At 41.4% G+C, this 17,019-nt stretch overlaps 1 protein-coding gene across 1 annotated transcript in view; it reads left to right on the top strand.

Moving 5' to 3' along the window:
* Positions 1-17,019, top strand: part of SPON1 (spondin 1) — a 231,363-nt gene that overhangs the window by 80,171 nt on the left and 134,173 nt on the right. The window contains exons 4-5 of the mRNA XM_081798549.1: positions 3,737-3,810; positions 8,594-8,716. Of these exons, the coding sequence (XP_081654675.1) occupies positions 3,737-3,810; positions 8,594-8,716 (197 nt within the window). The remainder of the gene's footprint in view (positions 1-3,736; positions 3,811-8,593; positions 8,717-17,019) is intronic.

The following is a 17,019-nucleotide window of genomic DNA, read 5'->3' as shown; positions in this document are numbered from 1 at the left end:
AAACCCACCAAAGTCTCAGCTTTTCACGGTATGTTCCATGCGATGCTAAAATGGAGCCAACGAAAGTCAATTTGCAGTTACATTTCATAATAACACTTACCTCACAAGCCAATTATACTTTTTATATGTGATCATCTTTAATCCCTTACAACCATGCTGGATGTAGGACAGGTCATGAGCTTTGGAGATAGACAGGGGAAACCTCAAAACCTTCAGCATGTTACTTACCCCCCTGCATCTCGGTCATCATCACCGGTAAAGGGGAAATTAGCTGCAAACTTTCATCTTAATCCTTCTAAAACTAAGAGCATTTTAACAAGTTTGCTTGTTAAAGTTGACCTAAACTGACAGGAAACTAAGGTTTTTATTTACTGTCTTATTATGAATATTCTTACATTTTGCTACAGAATATTGATGGGTTTGATTATGGGGATGTTAATAGTATGTTATCTTAACTTCCTAATATCTGTAAAATTCTGAATTCAAAAATGCATCTAACCTAACAGTTTTGGATGAGGAAGGAATTTGAGGAGTTGTAATATACGTAAAACATAAGATATATAAGGTAATGTACATAAATTTAGGGCCTCCCTAGCACAGTGACTGGCACATAGGAAGGGCTCAGAAATTAGAACTATTATCAAAAAGAGAGAGTAAGCCATCACAGACTTCATAAAACAAGGCATGAAGGAAATGAAAACATCTTATAGGAAACACATGTTTTCTATCTCTGGCCACCCACATTTTTACAATTATACTTTTGAAAATTTGGGGTGATTTAATTTTTCTAAACGTGATCATAGGCTTTGCCATTATTCTCTTATTCACAGCAGGAGGAAGAAAATTCAGAGTATCTGTTACAGATGCTAACAAAGGCAGATTTGGGGAGATTCTGGGAGAGGAAACAGCACCAGCAAGGGCCCAGTAGAGTGGAAGAGGTGTTCAGATAAGAGGAAGTTTATTCCCCTTCTCAAACTCTGGAACCCAAGGAGCATGGCACAAAATGGGGACAAATGAAGTTTGGGAGAAATTTTATGAAAAGCCTTGAATACAGTGGTAATTTTGTATTTTATCCTATAGATCAGGGGTTTTCAAGCCACGTTAGCAAGAGAATTTTGTTTTGTTTTGTTTTGTTTTGTTTTGTTTTAAGTAGATTCCATGCTGAACCCAATGCAAGGTTTGAGCTCAAGATCCTGAGATCAAGACCTGTGCTGAGATCAAGAGTCTGACACCCAACTGACTGAGCCAGCCAGGCGTCCCAAGTGAATTTTGTTGAAGTAGAATTTAATTTGCCTGGGAACTCTACACTGCAACCACCCACCAACTCATTTTTACTCTATGGCCCAAGTGCTCTTTTTATTTATTTTATTTTATTTTTTATTTTTATTTTTATTTTTTTAGAGAGGGGAAGAGGTGGGGAAGGGCGAGGGAGAGGGAGAAAGAGAATCTTAAGCAGGCTCCATGCCCAGCATGGAGTTCAATCTTATAACCCTGAGATCATGACCTGAGCCAAAATCAAGAGTCAGATACTTAACAGACTAAGCCACCTGGGCACCCTCAAGTGCTCTTTTTATTTTTTTTTTAAGATTGTATTTACTTATTTGAGAGAGAACACAAGCAGGGGAAGGGTCATAGGGAGAAGCAGACTCCCCACTGAGCAGGGAGCCCATTGTGGGGCTCAATTCCAGAACCCTGGGATCAGGACTTGAGCTGAAGACAGATGCTTAACTGACTGAGCCACCCAGGCATCCCTCAAGTGCTCTTTTTAAAAGAGCAAATCTGATTATCTCATTTCTTAGGATGCACTTGTCAAAGAGATCTTACCAAGCTTGGTGTAAAATGCCATCTCCCTGCAGACTCGGGGTGATGTAGCCCTGTGCACCTCCCCAGCTCATCTTACACCATCTCCCTGGCTTAACCACTGGTCAGTTCTGCAGTGAGCCATGACCCTCCCACATCAAGGATCTTTAAAGGATGTCCTCTCCTTTGTTTCTCTCTCCCACTTGCCCTAGTGAGCTCCTACTCTTTCCAATCTAAGCCTTCTTTTCTGAGGGGAGTCTTGCCTGGCTTGGTCAGGACCCCCTGTGTTATACTCTCCCACATCCTGGGGACTTCTCTGTTCAGCACTTAATCACGGTCATGTTAAATGATTAGCTGCGGATTTAACTGTCTGGTGCTTTCTCCCCACTATGCTGTCAACTTTGAGAATGGGAAGTGGCCCCATCTGACTTGTCCCTGGCCAGTGTCTGGCTACTAAGCAGGGGGAAGACAAATGGGGGAGGAGGCCACTTTGGTAGGAAAGAAGATGAAGCGTTTAATTGAAGCAAGAATGCCAAACCTGGGCTACTTCCCACAAGTCCTTCTCCTCACCATCCACAGGGGTCTCTGAGGCTCTTCTTGGTGGGGAACACTCTGAAGTGGTAGATAATGGGATGCTCTGACTACCAAAAGGCTTTGTAATTTGGCTTTGGAATGCGTGTTCTCAAGATAGTTCTCTTGGCCTAAGGAAACTTTCTGCTTGATGGTCAACAGAATGGATCAATGATCAAAGTAGTTTTGCAGAAACAAGAAGCATATTTCATTCATTTATTTCAACATCTCATCTCTCTTGGGAAAGGAAAGACTATAAAAGACATCTGTAGACTGGTCTGAATTTTATTCTTTTGTGCAAGACTGGGTTTAGAGTAGATGTTTCTTTGGAAAGTAATCTTGGCCTAGGCCCACACCAGCGAGAAAACTGCCTCCATATTCTGTAGAGCCATGCACACATTGACCCCTGCCTGGGTCTGCAGTCATGGGACACAGGGCAGATCATGTGACCCTAACACTCCTTTGGTGTGCTTAGCTGTAATGGAGCCAAGGGATCCCTTTCTCTGTGAAATAGGGCCAATCAAAGTAAAAATTACCTTTTGATTGAGTAGCGTTGCTGAAGAAAATCAATAGAAAGGGCTCGAAATCCACTGGTACCATTTCATTGCTAAGTGTTGTAGACTTCACATTACAGGAACGCTGGGTTTCAGGGTTCAACGTCTGTGAGGCCAGCTGAAAATACACAGCAGAGTGGGTTAAAGGAGACGGAGTCTGTCTGTGCAGCCCTAGATTAAAGGGAAAATGTGTGCTGGCCAGAAGTAATTTTTCAACCTCCAAATATTCTTTCCAGATTCTAAGATCCTGTGTTTGACATGTTTAAGAGAGAGATATAACAGCTGAAATTGTCTTTGTTCAGAATGTAGGAGACAGTTTCGTCTAGACTTTCAGGAAAGATAGAGAATGACATTTTCAGAGCAAATCAAAATACATTTTCAAATTCTTTTTTTCCCCTTCAGGAAGAGGACTTGACATGCTTTTCTGATTTGAATTTGGTGGGTCTATAAATGACTTCAGTCGTTTGATACAAAACTATAATAAAATGAGCCATTGAGAAAAGTTACTGAAAATGCCATTAGTTCACTTTCTTACCTTAACAATAATATTAGCACCACCGCAGACAGCACAACAACTAATATTTATTGAGTGGTTTCTAAGTATTGACATACATGTTTTTTTATTTAGTTCTCAGAGCAATCCCATGAGGTATGCATTATTATGAATGCCAGTTTTCCAATGAACAAACTGAGGCACAGAGAGTGAGGGGTGACTCGCCCGAAGCCGCACAGCCTTAGGCAGCCAGGCCAGGATCCGACGTCCCTCGAACCTTCTCTCCTCACCACTGCACTTGTGTCTTCTTTCCCAACAGGGCCAGCATCGTACAGAAACGCATCATTTATTTCCAAGATGAGGGCTCTCTGACCAAGAAACTTTGTGAACAAGGTAAGGACTGCAGGTGGAGGAGGAGCCAGAGAAATGGAAGGGGGCTCATTCAGTCCAGCCACCCAGTGGCAGGACTTCGGTGATTGGGCTTTCTGAGCTTCTCCAGGTTCTGCTCCCTCACGTAGCACTGATTTTTAATCTGGCTGTGTGCAGTGGATAATTGGATCTGCGTTAAGCTCTAATTACTCAGCTTTGATTCCCTGGGTAGAAGATAATGTACCTTATATTGGTGTCGTCTTCTTATTTTTGTGAAACAGTGATTATTCTAAAGAGGTTCCTTGGAATAATTCACAGGACTTAATTAAGAAATGCACAATTGTGTACCTTTAAGATGTCTTTAATCGTTCTCTGGAATAATCACCAGCAGAACTTGTGAGGCACCTGGGCAACATGGGGGGATTTTCTCCAAGAAAGACAAGCGGGAGGTGGGATTGCCGAGGGAGCATTGACCTTATGAGTTTGCCACATTCAAGGACGTGGCCGTTAGGTTTGCAGGCTTATTGTTGCCCTCTCCTTGGGTTGAAGGCACTCTAACAAAGCTCATGGAGATCAAGTAGACTGGCAGATCAGAGAAGAGGCTGGGATTCAGATCCAGCCTGGGTTTGAATCCTCACTCTGCCCTTCCCAGCCCTGTGACTTAATATATATTTAAAATAGTACAGCGCCTCCTTGGCACATAGTAAATGCTATATATATATATATATATATATATATATATATATATGTAATATATATATGTGTGTGTGTTAGCTATTGTTATCTGTATGCAAAAGCTTGTTTATTAATCCATCATAAAAAATTAGGACTTTTAACATCTGAATGTGTTTACAAGTCATTAAAGAACTAAATAAAAATAGAAAATGTTCTACAATTATATATCTTAACTGTCTAATGTCTATTCATTTTTGCAGAATTTTTATTTGCATTTAGAGCAGTTAGCATTTTGAGAGAAATAATCTCCAATTCTAGTAAATCATAAGCTGCTGAGAGAAAGAAAGTTTCATATGGGTCTTCTGGGAAAATAATAATAATAGCTAATATTTTTCAAGTGCTTTGCTATATGCCAGGCACTATTCTAAGCACTTCACGTGCCTTGCTCATGCGCTCTGCATAACAGCCCTATATGGTAAAGACTGTCAGATCATCCCTATTTTATAGGTGAAACGTCTGAGACATGGAAAGTTTTTAAAATCTCACTTAGCATCATACAGCTCGTGGTCGAGAACAGGGTTTGGACCTAGGAGCCAGTGTTCTTAGCCACTGCCTGTCTGTTGAAGGGACTACATTTCAGTGCGTTGTACCAAAGCATAGCTCCCTCTGGACGAGTGAGAGCAGAAACTAGGTTCTATGTGGAAGATGGCTTGGAAAGCATGAAAAGAGCAGAGGGAGAGAATTGGACACCTGCATTAGGGTTATACCTGTCGTAGGGGCCAGAGAGCTAGAACCTGGGGGCCAGGTGCCTAGTCAGCTTCCAGGTGGACATGACCACACACGGCTTTGGGGGCCTTCCTTTTTGTATTTAATTACTCAGCCTTTTTGCTAGCACAGAACATCTTGACTATTGAGGCTCTTTGTTCCTAAAGTACGGTCCCCTTCCTGCCCTCTCTCCATGAGATGACATGCAGGTCCATGAGGTAGAGTCAGAGTGTTCTGGATCACACATTTATAAGCCACCTCTAGATCTACACCCATAGATGGCTAATCACAGTCACTGTGGTCTGGTTTTGTTAGCTTGACATTCAGAGGACAGTCTTATTTCCCAGATTTGAGGGTTCTTAGGAAACACTTTGCTGTCACCCCCGCATACGGACAGCAATCATTAACTAAAGTGCGCTTGCCAGAGCCTCAGCCCTGATGTTGTGTGAAGCTAGACAAATATGCTAAATTCTGCAGATGCAGTGTCAAATGGCATGCAAGTCTGTATTGGTTATCGCTTCTGAAGCGGAGATCCTATCAAAATGACTAAACATGCCTATGTATAAGAAGATCGTTTTCCAACAGCAACTTTGTGGGCAAAAAAAGGTCCTGCAGGCCCTGGGCTGAAGGATCATTACGTGCAGTTTTAGACCATCCCCAGAGACAGCAGACCCATGAGGAAATCCCACAATTAGAAAAGCAGATCACCTTAAGAAAGTCTTTAATTTGTAAGCAGAGAGCAAAAGGATTTCTCTTAAATGTGTATGCCTACTTAATTATCTCTAGCTCTTCCATTAAGGTCTTTACATTCTCAGCTTCCTTGGTGAGCCAGATCAAATCTATTAAGGAAGGAGAGAAAGAAACTAGTATCGAGTATTTTTTCTCAGTTGAAGCTGTGCATCCATAGGGGAAAAATTAACAACTGCAAAGATAAAAGGCAATGGCAATCATTATTTTTTTTAAAGAAACATAAAACATTAAGTTACTTACAAGTAGGAACAGAGAGACATAAAATATTCAAAAAGGTGACCTATACGAAACACATACATGCCCATGTTTACTTGAATACCACGTCACAAACGATGAAGTGAGAGAGATAGAGAAGGAACGCAGAGAAGGAAGGAAAATGTGGGAAAGAAGGAATAAGGAGCAAAGGAAGACTAAGGGGAGAGCTGAAAAGGAAGAAGCTAATGGATGGAGAGTAGAAATGAGAGAGGGGGCAGCTGGGGGATCAGCACGGCCGGAAGTCCCCCATATTGGGCAGGCCCTGCTGCGGTTAGCAGAAGAGGGGTGAGTTACCTCTGGTCATCATCACCCTTTAAAAACCTGGTTCCTTTTCAATAGGCTTTTCCTCAAAGGGAACAGTAGGTCTGTTTTTAGTTTCAAACTTAGAGCCTTATTTTTTAAATGGAAGCCAATTTTCCTTTGGAATTCCAAAAGGTTTATTGTAAGTGTATTCCCCTGAACTCCTGAATATATCTTTAAGTTTACTACCCATATCTGAAAGCCCTTTTGAGAAGGTAAAGCTACCAATTTGCCTTATTTTGGTTTTTTTTGAGATTGCTCCATCATCAAATGGCACCTGGGAGCTACAATTGAAACCTCTCCATGTATCTCTCAGCTTGGAATCCCTTTTTCAAAATTAATTTAGTTCTTTTATAACATAGTTGATCATAATAATAATAATGGAAATGTAAAAGGAAAAAAATCTTTAAGAGTTCCTAATTTACGCTACCTTTCCTGAAATATATTCAATAGGGCTTGTCCCTTAACTATCAAAGTGGCTTACACAGGAATTGTACCTGGGTTTCATGTGCATTAAGCAACGGAGAGCCTGCTCCTAAGCACAGACAATGCGCGGGCCTCTTCCAAGTGTAGAGAAAAAAAATAGCCAAACAATGATTTCTATTTTGGGTGGTTTCAGACCTCTTCTTTGGTGCTGTTTAGAAACCCTGGAGCTATATAGGGAGGCCATATTTTAGATGCACCAGCCTTCACTTGAAAAAGCATAGAGAAATACACACACAAAAATTACTCTCATTGGTGTTTATGCAGACCTATCCAGCAGAAGGTCCTTCCTGGAGTGATACAGCACAAAGATTAAGAACCTGGACTCTGGACTCAAAAAGGCCTGAGTTCCAGTTCTGCCTGCAAACCTACTAACCCTGTGACCTTGCACTGGTTACCTAATTGCCTCAGTTTACTGATCTGCAAAATGGTGTTAACTAAAGTACTTACCTCCTACGGTTGCTAGGATTAAATGAGACTGTGCATGGAAAGAGATCAGCACCTACAAGGACTCTATACAATGTTGTTATTATTACCATATTTCATACTTTTGCTCCATCCTAGAGTGCAGAATTCACTTCTTCTATCCATCACTGATTTTGCATGTTCAGACCAAAGGTACCCAGTGAATTCCACAAGGAAGACTTTTAAATGCTCTTCCTGACACTCAAAAAGATTTTTATACTGTCACTGCTCTTTATATAATATTTAAGAATAAATGTCCAACTTGCAAAAAAAAAAAAAAAAGAACCTTTATGTTAATACCACTGGAGAAACCAAAGAAAAAGTAGCTGAAGCAAGTTGCATCTGTAAGCCTTTGTTTGGTCTTGCAGGAAGCAGAACAGACTGAAAGCAACAATGCAGTTAGGGATGGGAGCTTGACAATCGGAAATACTGAATTTATTCATGTAATCTCTCTTTCCTCACTTATCAGCTATTCACAGATAAAAATGGGGACAGAGAAGGAATCTTGTTAAGTTTTTCCTGGCTGCTGCTGTGCTCAGAAGTAAACCTGAACTTACCAACATCGTCCTAAACCCTCACCCCTCCCAAGTCTCTGAAAGCTTGATAAGAAGGGATGTGACTATATATGCATTTTTTACAATAGTTTTCGGCAGTCCTTCATGTCTGTCTACTTGTTCTCACTGCTCCTCTGCAAAGCTGTTCCTTCTGGTCCTGGCAATTCAGCCCCAGAGAACATTTCTTAGAGAAAACACACACATGCATATTCCTCTTAAAATTTAGTGGGAAAGTCCTATTGTGGGAAAAAAGGATAACAGGAAATTTTATCCCTGGTTTCCTAAATATTCAGCCTTATTGGTCTCACAGGTCTCCTCACATTGTTAGAGCAAAAAGTTCTGAGTCTTTTTTATTTGCAGAATATAATTACCATACTTAGAGTTATATAAAAATCCTTTATAGCCCAAGTACTGACCTGGTTCTGGGTGTTGTTAGTCGATGAAAACTGCACGTCATCTTCTTTTCCCAAGCCTTAAGGACAGGATAAGACCAAGAGGGTGCTGCCTTATAAGTGACCCACATTTGTTTCCTAATTTAGTGATTTCCCTGACTGTTTCAGATTCCATGTTTGACGGGGTGACTGACAAACCAATCTTAGACTGCTGTGCCTGTGGAACTGCCAAGTACAGACTCACATTTTATGGGAATTGGTCCGAGAAGACGCACCCAAAGGATTACCCTCGTGAGTAGAGTAGACACCTCGTGGATTGGGGGAAGGCGTGCAGTGAAGTTGTCTGGTTGTGGGGTAAACCAGCCGAAGTATGTCAGGTCTATTGGCTTTTACCAGCTGACTCATGAAATACACATTCCCAGAAAGTGAATTCATCAAGATTAGCAGATATAATACTGGTATGCTTTGAGCTTTCGTTGCATAGCATTGTTCTAATCTGTGATTTAAAAAAATATTTTGAAGGTCATGCTGCTTATCTTCAGGTCAAGCATTTGGTAACCTCAGTCCCCCTAAAGAGGCTCTATCCATGAATTACACAATAGATCTATCTGTGCTGGAAATAGCTGGCAAGAAGGACCTGCTCTTGACTCCACAGATTAAGGTCAACAAACATTCAACATCCTCAATCATAATGCTGGTAATCTATCTGCACACACTTTCCCTACGGATTCCAGATACCACCTTACAATCCTTCATGACACCATGCTCCAGATAGCCAATACCAATCCATAGGAGTTGTTAAGAGGCCTCAAACTTGCTATTTTGGAGAAGATCCTTAATCAGGACCCTACCAACTCCCTTTTAGCATATGATCATCTCAACAAATACCTAGCATGTGCCAGGCACCATGCTAAGCTCTAGCGATATAATAGTGAACAAAAAAAAACACAACCCATATTCTCATACAACTCAGAGATTTGTGGGGAGACAGGCACTTACTGAATAATCACACACAAAAATGTGAAAATTCTAATGATGAGTAGTGGACCTACCATGTGCCAAGCATTTGTATATATGTTATGTCATTTAATCCTCAGAATAACCTGTGTTTGTGGATGAGCTCACTGAATATCAGAGAGATGTCATGATTTGCCCCTAGTCAGATGTAAGTTAATAGTGGATCCAAGATTTGAAAAGGGATTTGTCAGGCTCCTTGGACTGCCTTTAAGACCCAGTGACGCTCATTCTCTCTAACTGTGGGTGGCAGGCTGTTGGTGTGGGGCACTGAGCACGATTTTTCTGTTCGTTGTCTGTTTTATTCTTATTCATTTCACTTTTGAGTTGCCACAGCTGGGAAAGACAAGTGGAACTGGGAGAAAGAGATTAAAAAGAGGGATTTGGGTCAGCCCCTAAAAAGGGGGAGCAAAGGGTACGTAGTTGGGACTTAAGAAGACCTGGTCCAGACCAGAGCCTCCATAGTCCCCAGGCAGCCCGCCCAGCAGGGACTTGGCAGATCAAGATTATTTAATTTTACCCACATGTAATCAAGACTTGGGATCTTAGAAGCTTCTTCCTAGTTCATTCTTCTCACTCTGGGATTCAGCTTGATCTGCTTCAGCTGGTGTGGGAGACCTGTGTGAACAAAGTTGGACTCTCTTCCTGGGGAGGAAGAAACCACTTGGAACAAGGATGATGGAAAAAAATTTCCTCCAGTGCCTCCAGTCCACTAACCCAGAGGAAATAAAATGTTAGGGGCCCATTACTCATCTTTCGTAATCCTAAGGAGCTTCTTGTGCTGTTCTGTTGTGACATTGTTATTCCCCAGAATTTGGGGGGGAAAAAAAAAAAAGTACAGACCGTTGTTTCTGGGTCTTTGGGCCAAATCAAGTACAAATCTATTCAGAATTTCTGTGGAGTTTTTGGGAGTTTCTTAATAAAACAGACATGTGCTCTAGATCCCCCAGGATTGTTCCTTTGTCAGATGTCAGTGTATCTTATTTTGGGGTTGGAAAAATCTGGTCACTATGTACAGAGGAGCGTTTATCACATTGGACTGTAATTATTTCTTAAGGAGTCTTTCTTCTCTATCAGGCAGAGCAGTCCTCTAGAATAAAAGCCATGACACACTCATCTTTCATTCTTAGTGCCTTGGAAGTGCTTGGTGCCTTCCCAAGTATTAGGTACTGATTGTTGAATTCAGAGTAGTATTCGCTGAGACCTGGGAAGCAGATTTCTAGCTCGCATCTAGTCACCATGGCCAATACTGATGAGGAATTGTAGGCCAGACCTTCCTTAGAGGGAAAGGGGTCAGAGGATTGGAGCCAATGGGAAGGACACAGAGAGGGTCTAAGAAGGACTTTGAAAATTCGATGCTGGCAGAAGTGATTTCTAATCTTAAGTAATAGATGACTTTCCTTTTGCTGCTCCAGGGATGATCTTGTCTTGATAACCAACCATTGCCATGAAGCCCAATTAAGTCATGATGCTTCCCAACCATAGTGCAAACTGATAAATGTCAGGTCCCTCTCCCCTTTATTATTGCTCATCCCAAATACCACTTTGTCCACAAGGATCTCAGAGCAGCAATTCTCAAGCTTTTTAATTTCAAGATGCTTAAAAATTATTGAGAACTGAAACATCCTTTTGCTTATATGAGTTGTGTCTATCAAAATTCAACATATCAAAAATTAAAACAGAAGTTTTAAAATATTACTTATTAATTAATTTAAAAAGTAACATATAATGAATTAGCAATAATAAACCCATTACATGTTGGGCACCTGGGTGGCTCAGTTGGTTAAGCAACTGCCTTCAGCTCAGGTCATGATCCCAGGGTCCTGGGATCGAGTCCCACATCGGGCTCCCAGCTCAGTGGGGAGCCTGCTTCTCCCTCTGACCCTCTCCTCTCTCATGCTGTTTCTCTCTCACTCGCTCTCTAATAAATAAATAAATAAAATCTTTAAACGCATTACATGTTAACATATTTTATGAAAATAATTATATTGTCTAAAACAAAAGAAATTTAGTGAAAGAGCATCATTGTTTTACATTTTTGCAAATCTCTTTAATATCTGACTTAATTAGAAGACACCTAGATTTTCCTATTTGCCTCTGCATTCAACCTGTTGTGGTATGTTTTTTTGGTTGAAGTATATAAAGAAATTCTATCTCACACAGATATGTAACTGGAAAAAGGAAGAATATTTTAATAACTTTTTCATTAATTACAGATAATCTTCTTTGATACTATACCAAAACTCTACAAAGGGTAGTTTCTTTTTTTTTTTAAGATTTTATTTATTTATTTGAGAGAGAGAGAGAGCAGAGAGCACAAACAGACAGAGGGAGAGGGAGAAGCAGGCTCCCCACTGGGCAGGGAACTGATGCCGGGCTCCATCCCAGGACCCTGGGATCATGACCTGAACTGAAGGCAGACGCTTAACTGACCGAGCCACCAAGGCATCCCCAAAGGGTAGTTCCTTAAAGGATAATTACAGTGTAGAACATGAAACCGTAGCATTAAACGTGTACTCTGTTACATTAAAATGCATTGCTTTACTTTGCACTTTGAATGAATCTTTTACAAATAAATGATTTTGTGACATCATACATTGGTCATTTGGAACATACTGGTTTACCAAGTTATGCAGATGGTCCAGATGTTGAGACATCAAAAATCACATTCATTAATATTGCTTCCATTCTCATCAGAAACATGTTTAAGCATTAGAAAGCTACCAGATTCATAGTGACAGATACAAGTTTTCCAAAATTCTAAGTTTTGCTTGAAAGTTTGAATTTCGTCATTGGCAACGCATCCTGTCTGTTGTTTTCCTCGAAATGACAAGCTCACTTCATTTTTGAGAAAACGTCTACCACATTCTCCAGTCGGAATAGCCATAATTTGTCTGTCATTGGTTCTTTCAAGTAAAAATGACGTTTATGAAAATAAAAGTGTCCAGTCCAGCTTGCAAGAGCATTTACTCAAGACAATCATCATATCTGAGTATATACAGAAGTGTTTCGTGCATGTTCCCCAGTTAGTCACACAGAATGGGAGAAAAATGTGTACTCAGACGTGCAGAGACTAATACATAACATTAATAATTTTTATTGTTTCATCAAAAACATTCTAAAGTGAAGCTGACTCTTTGCATTGTTTCCTGCGGCTCCTGGCAGTGACTGCTGACAACCTTCGAGGCCACTGCTTGGATGGGCGCTAAGTGACAGCGGGTTCACGCTTTAGCACCATCAGGGTGAAGGCCAACATGTGGCGAATGTCTCAGTATTATTGTGAAAATAGTTTTCACCTCACAGACCCCCTGCAAGGGCCTCAGGGTCTCCAGAGGTCTGTAGACTGCACTTGGAGAACTTCTGCCGTAGGATAGGATAGCACCCTAAGGTGTCTGTCCTTCAGTTCTCTTTGGGTGACTTGCCCTGGAGAATTTGTATTGGGCTCTACAAGAGGATTGGGCAACGCCCTTGTGCCTTCAGTCCTTGCTTGTGGGGGCCACATCGACAGGTGGCTCTTCTCAACCACTGTACAAGACAGTTGGTCCCAAATGCTGTTTCTGGGGTTCCCTTTCTTAGAGAACAGAGGACTCTGCATCCATGACATCCCCCTCCCTGGGAGAGGCTAGGTGTGGTGAAATCAGGAAGACGAGGTGATGGCCCAGGCTGACATCCCCTCGCCATTGTAATGCCGTAAACCTCTGCTGCCCATCTGGAAGTAGTGAAATCCTTTTAAAACACCCCCAACTGGGTAGTTTCGAAATCCATTTTAAGGCTGGGTCTTGCAAGTTTTACCTCCTAATTTTATAAGTGAAAAAAACCTGAAGCACAAAGTTAAGGGCTCAGATCATATAGCCAGAGAGTTTCAGAAACAAAATCAAAGCTCAGATCTCTTGATTCCCTTTTGCCTTCTTCTGGGCGCTGTCACAAGGCCGTCTTCTCTCCTCTGCAGTGAAATTCAATGTCTCATACACAAAGCATCTTTTAAGCATCTGCTGTACCCATGTGGACTCAGCCGATACTAAATTCTGAACAGCTTTGCCCCACTGTGCAAAGACCTCCCCTCTAGAGATCCTAACTTAGAAGTCAGAAAGAGAAAGTCTGGATTCACTGAGCCTGAACAGAGTTCCAGAACCCTGAAGTGTTAGGAGAAGTGCAAGCAAGCCCCCCAGTGTCTGTCCTCTGCAGTCTTCAGCGTCCAGAAGCCATCCAGGAGCTTGTGTCCTTTACAGGACATGGTGGCCAGGCAGGGTCACCTCAGAGGGATATCCCAGGGTTTGGAGACAGGCTCTGTCTTTGCCAGGGGATTGGAAGTTGCCTAACATGCTGAGTCACTTTGCTCACTTGCTCTGAACACAGTTCCTAGGTTTGTGTGTTTGTTTAAGATTTTATTTATTCATTTGAGAGAGAGAGCGAGCACGAGGCAGGGGGAGCAGGGGCAGAGGGAGAGGGAGAAGCAGACTCCCCGCTGAGCAGGGATCGCAGGACCTGGAGATCATGACCTGAACCGAAGGCAAACGCTTAACCATCTGAGTCACCCAGGCGCCCCAGGCTCCTAGGTTTTTGACAAATGCCTCCACCCTGTAGAGATTCTGTAATGTCCCTTGACGATGTAAACTGCACAACACTCCCCATTTTTGATATGGTATCGGTTTTAACACTGTTTAACAAATACGTATTGATGAAAAGAACATTTTTTCCAGGAGCCAATTATTTTTGTTTCATCTGATGACGCATTGCCTAAAATATAAACATGGCCACTGGGAAATACACTCTGCAGAATCAAAGTTACTTTTACAATGAAACTCAGCCATCTTTTCCATTGGGTCATGTTATTTAAAAATTATTAGTTATTAAATCTAATCACATAAAAGACCGCCACTCTAACCCTTGGCAACAACTCTCATTTCTTCATACGTTCATCCACTTAGAGAGTTGCACATTTGGAAACATTGCATCCTACTTCGTGCCTTTGGTTTTGTTTCCATAGTCGTAATTTGTTACATCACCTTGCTCTAAAACGCTTATCAAAAAAATAAAAAATAAAAAAAAATAAAACGCTTATCTAACTGTTCTTTTATTGAACATCTAAGTGATGTCAGGTCTTTTGCTAACATAGAAAAGCACTACAACAAAAAAGCTTTTTTTTTTAAAGATTTGTTTATTTGAGAGAGAGAGCAGGGGGAAGGGGAGAGAGAATCCTCAAGCAGACTCCCCACTGAGCATGGAGCCTGACAACGGGGCTTGATCCCAGAACCCTGACATCATGACCTGAGCCAAAATCAAGAGTTGGCCACTTAACCGACTGAGCCACCTGGGCGCCCCACAATAAAAAAACTTTGCAGTAAAGTCTTCTTCCATCTTTTGTCCTTCCTTTGAATCATTTCCTTGAAATAATTTCCCAAGAGCAAGACAGCCCGATCAAAGGATACGTACTTTTTATGGGCTCTTAAGACATTTTGCCAGATTCTTCTCCAAAATATTTGTATCAATTTACCATGTGACCAATAATGAATAAATAGATATCTTTCTCCCCGCCTCCTCAGCATTTACCTTAACATTTTCTGTTTGAGTTTTGCCAATTAACGGTTATAAAAAATTAACTCATTATTTTAAATTGTCATTGGTTTAATGACTAACATATTTGAATCTTTTTTTGTGCTTATTGTGTTTGCCTTTAAAACCCCTATGGCATTGACAAGAATCAAGTCTGATTTTGCTCATTATCTCCTCAGGGTCTAGCTCATTGTCTGGCCCATTGAAAGCCTGTAAATAAATAATGTGGAATGAATGAATGAGAAGCAGTTACAAAATGAGCAAGGAAAAGGGTGGAGGGAGATGAACAATGAGAAGCCACTGAAGAGGTTGGGGCAGGAGAAAGAGGACCTTACATGGCTGCTAAGTGGGGAGCAGATTGGATGGTGCTTGCAGTTAATTGGGAAGGTAGGTGAGGAGGATATTACAGTGATGGTGCTAGCTCAGACTAAGGCAATGGATGTGGTGATGGGGTGAATGGATGGACTGGAGATATCTTTCAGAGGTAGATTCTGTCATGGATTGGATGCAGAGGAGTTACAGAGAAAAGCATGAGCTGACAAGTACTCTTGCTTCTTAAAATATTCCTCAATATTATTGTCTCTCTATTTTTGCAAGTGATCATGAAATCATTTTATCAAATTCTGTAAAGGATCCTGTCAGAATTTTAAATGGGATTGCATTAAATCCCTAAATTACTTTTGGAAGAATTGTTAGCTGTATAATATTTAGCTTGCTCACTTTCTTCCCATTTGTGATAAGAAAATATGTGGGTTTCCGCAGCCCAGTGCCTAGAACAGTCATGAGTCACAGGTGGACTATAGGCCTCTTCTCTCCATCTAACTTCAGAAACAAAGTGAAACATTCAACAAACAATAATCCCACTCCTTCCCACCATCACTGGGCAATCCCTCTCCAGGCTGAGTAATTGTGCCCATCAGCGCCCCCCAGTGGTGCCCACCGCCAGGCTGTGTATGAATAGAGATGTCACCGGGAATTAGAGTTTGGTACCAAGCACATGCGTCACAATACACAGTTTTAGTGAAAGACAGATTAAAAGAAAAAGGATTTCCCCCTTTTTCTCTTCTCTTCTCTCCATCTCTCTGGGAAGTCTTGCGGCAACAACTCTCTGTGTTATGCACCGGGATGGGGAAGGAGAGTCAGTTAATCTGGTCTTCCAGTTAAACATGGCAGGTTGAATGCAAACATTAATTTCTGATCTTTCCTCCAACCGCATAAAGATAGCACTAGATGAATAAAAAATAAACTCACAAAGACAAGAAAAAAGGAAAGAAGACCACACCCTACCAGAGATATTGGCAAAATCTGCGGAGCTGGAGAGGTGGCAACTCTCAGCAGAGCAAAGAAGGAAGAATCCTCCGTACCTGTAGAGAGGGGGAGTGCATAAGAGCCAAGCCAACTGCTTGCACAGATCACAGGAATAGCCTCAGGAACCAGGCGTTCAGCACAATGGATGAAAAAAGCCTACCATCGTGAAACTTTAGAGTAATGGGGATAGGGGGACAACCCAAAAAGCATCCAGAAAAACAGGCAACAAAGAATCAGACCTTTTTAGAACAACACAAGAGCTACACCACAGTGGAGCAATGTCAAATTTCAAACTCGTGGTTCTAAATTCTGAGGGGGGACCCTTTTTGCTCAGCCTGGAGACCAGACAAAGACAGAGCAGTTCTGTTTTGTCTCCATGTGCTAGTTGGGCTTCTTTGTAGATGGCTTTTTCATGGAAGTTTCTTTATTTTGTTTTGGTGAAGAGAGTATGTAATAGAACATTTCTGCTTTTGTGTATTTACAGAATTTGCTTTGTTTGGTTTTTCATGACCTCATATCTGTTTACTCGAGAAAGCCTTTTCCCTTATTCCACGCAGGTGCTGAGGGATATGTTATTTACTTTATGGCACACGAGCATCCTTGGTCCATTCGGGGCCCCTCTGGCTTTATTTGCTTTTTGTTACATTCCATGTACCCCACATAGGACGACTGTCATATTCTAATCTTTCTGCCATCTTATTTTATATTTGCTGATTGTA

This window comes from Leptonychotes weddellii, chromosome 11 (assembly GCF_054177405.1).
Source record: "Leptonychotes weddellii isolate Sample4059 chromosome 11, ASM5417740v2, whole genome shotgun sequence".
In the NCBI taxonomy this organism is placed as follows: domain Eukaryota; kingdom Metazoa; phylum Chordata; class Mammalia; order Carnivora; family Phocidae; genus Leptonychotes; species Leptonychotes weddellii.
Note: the sequence above shows the minus strand (reverse complement) of the source record. Positions and strands in the feature narration are given on the sequence as shown.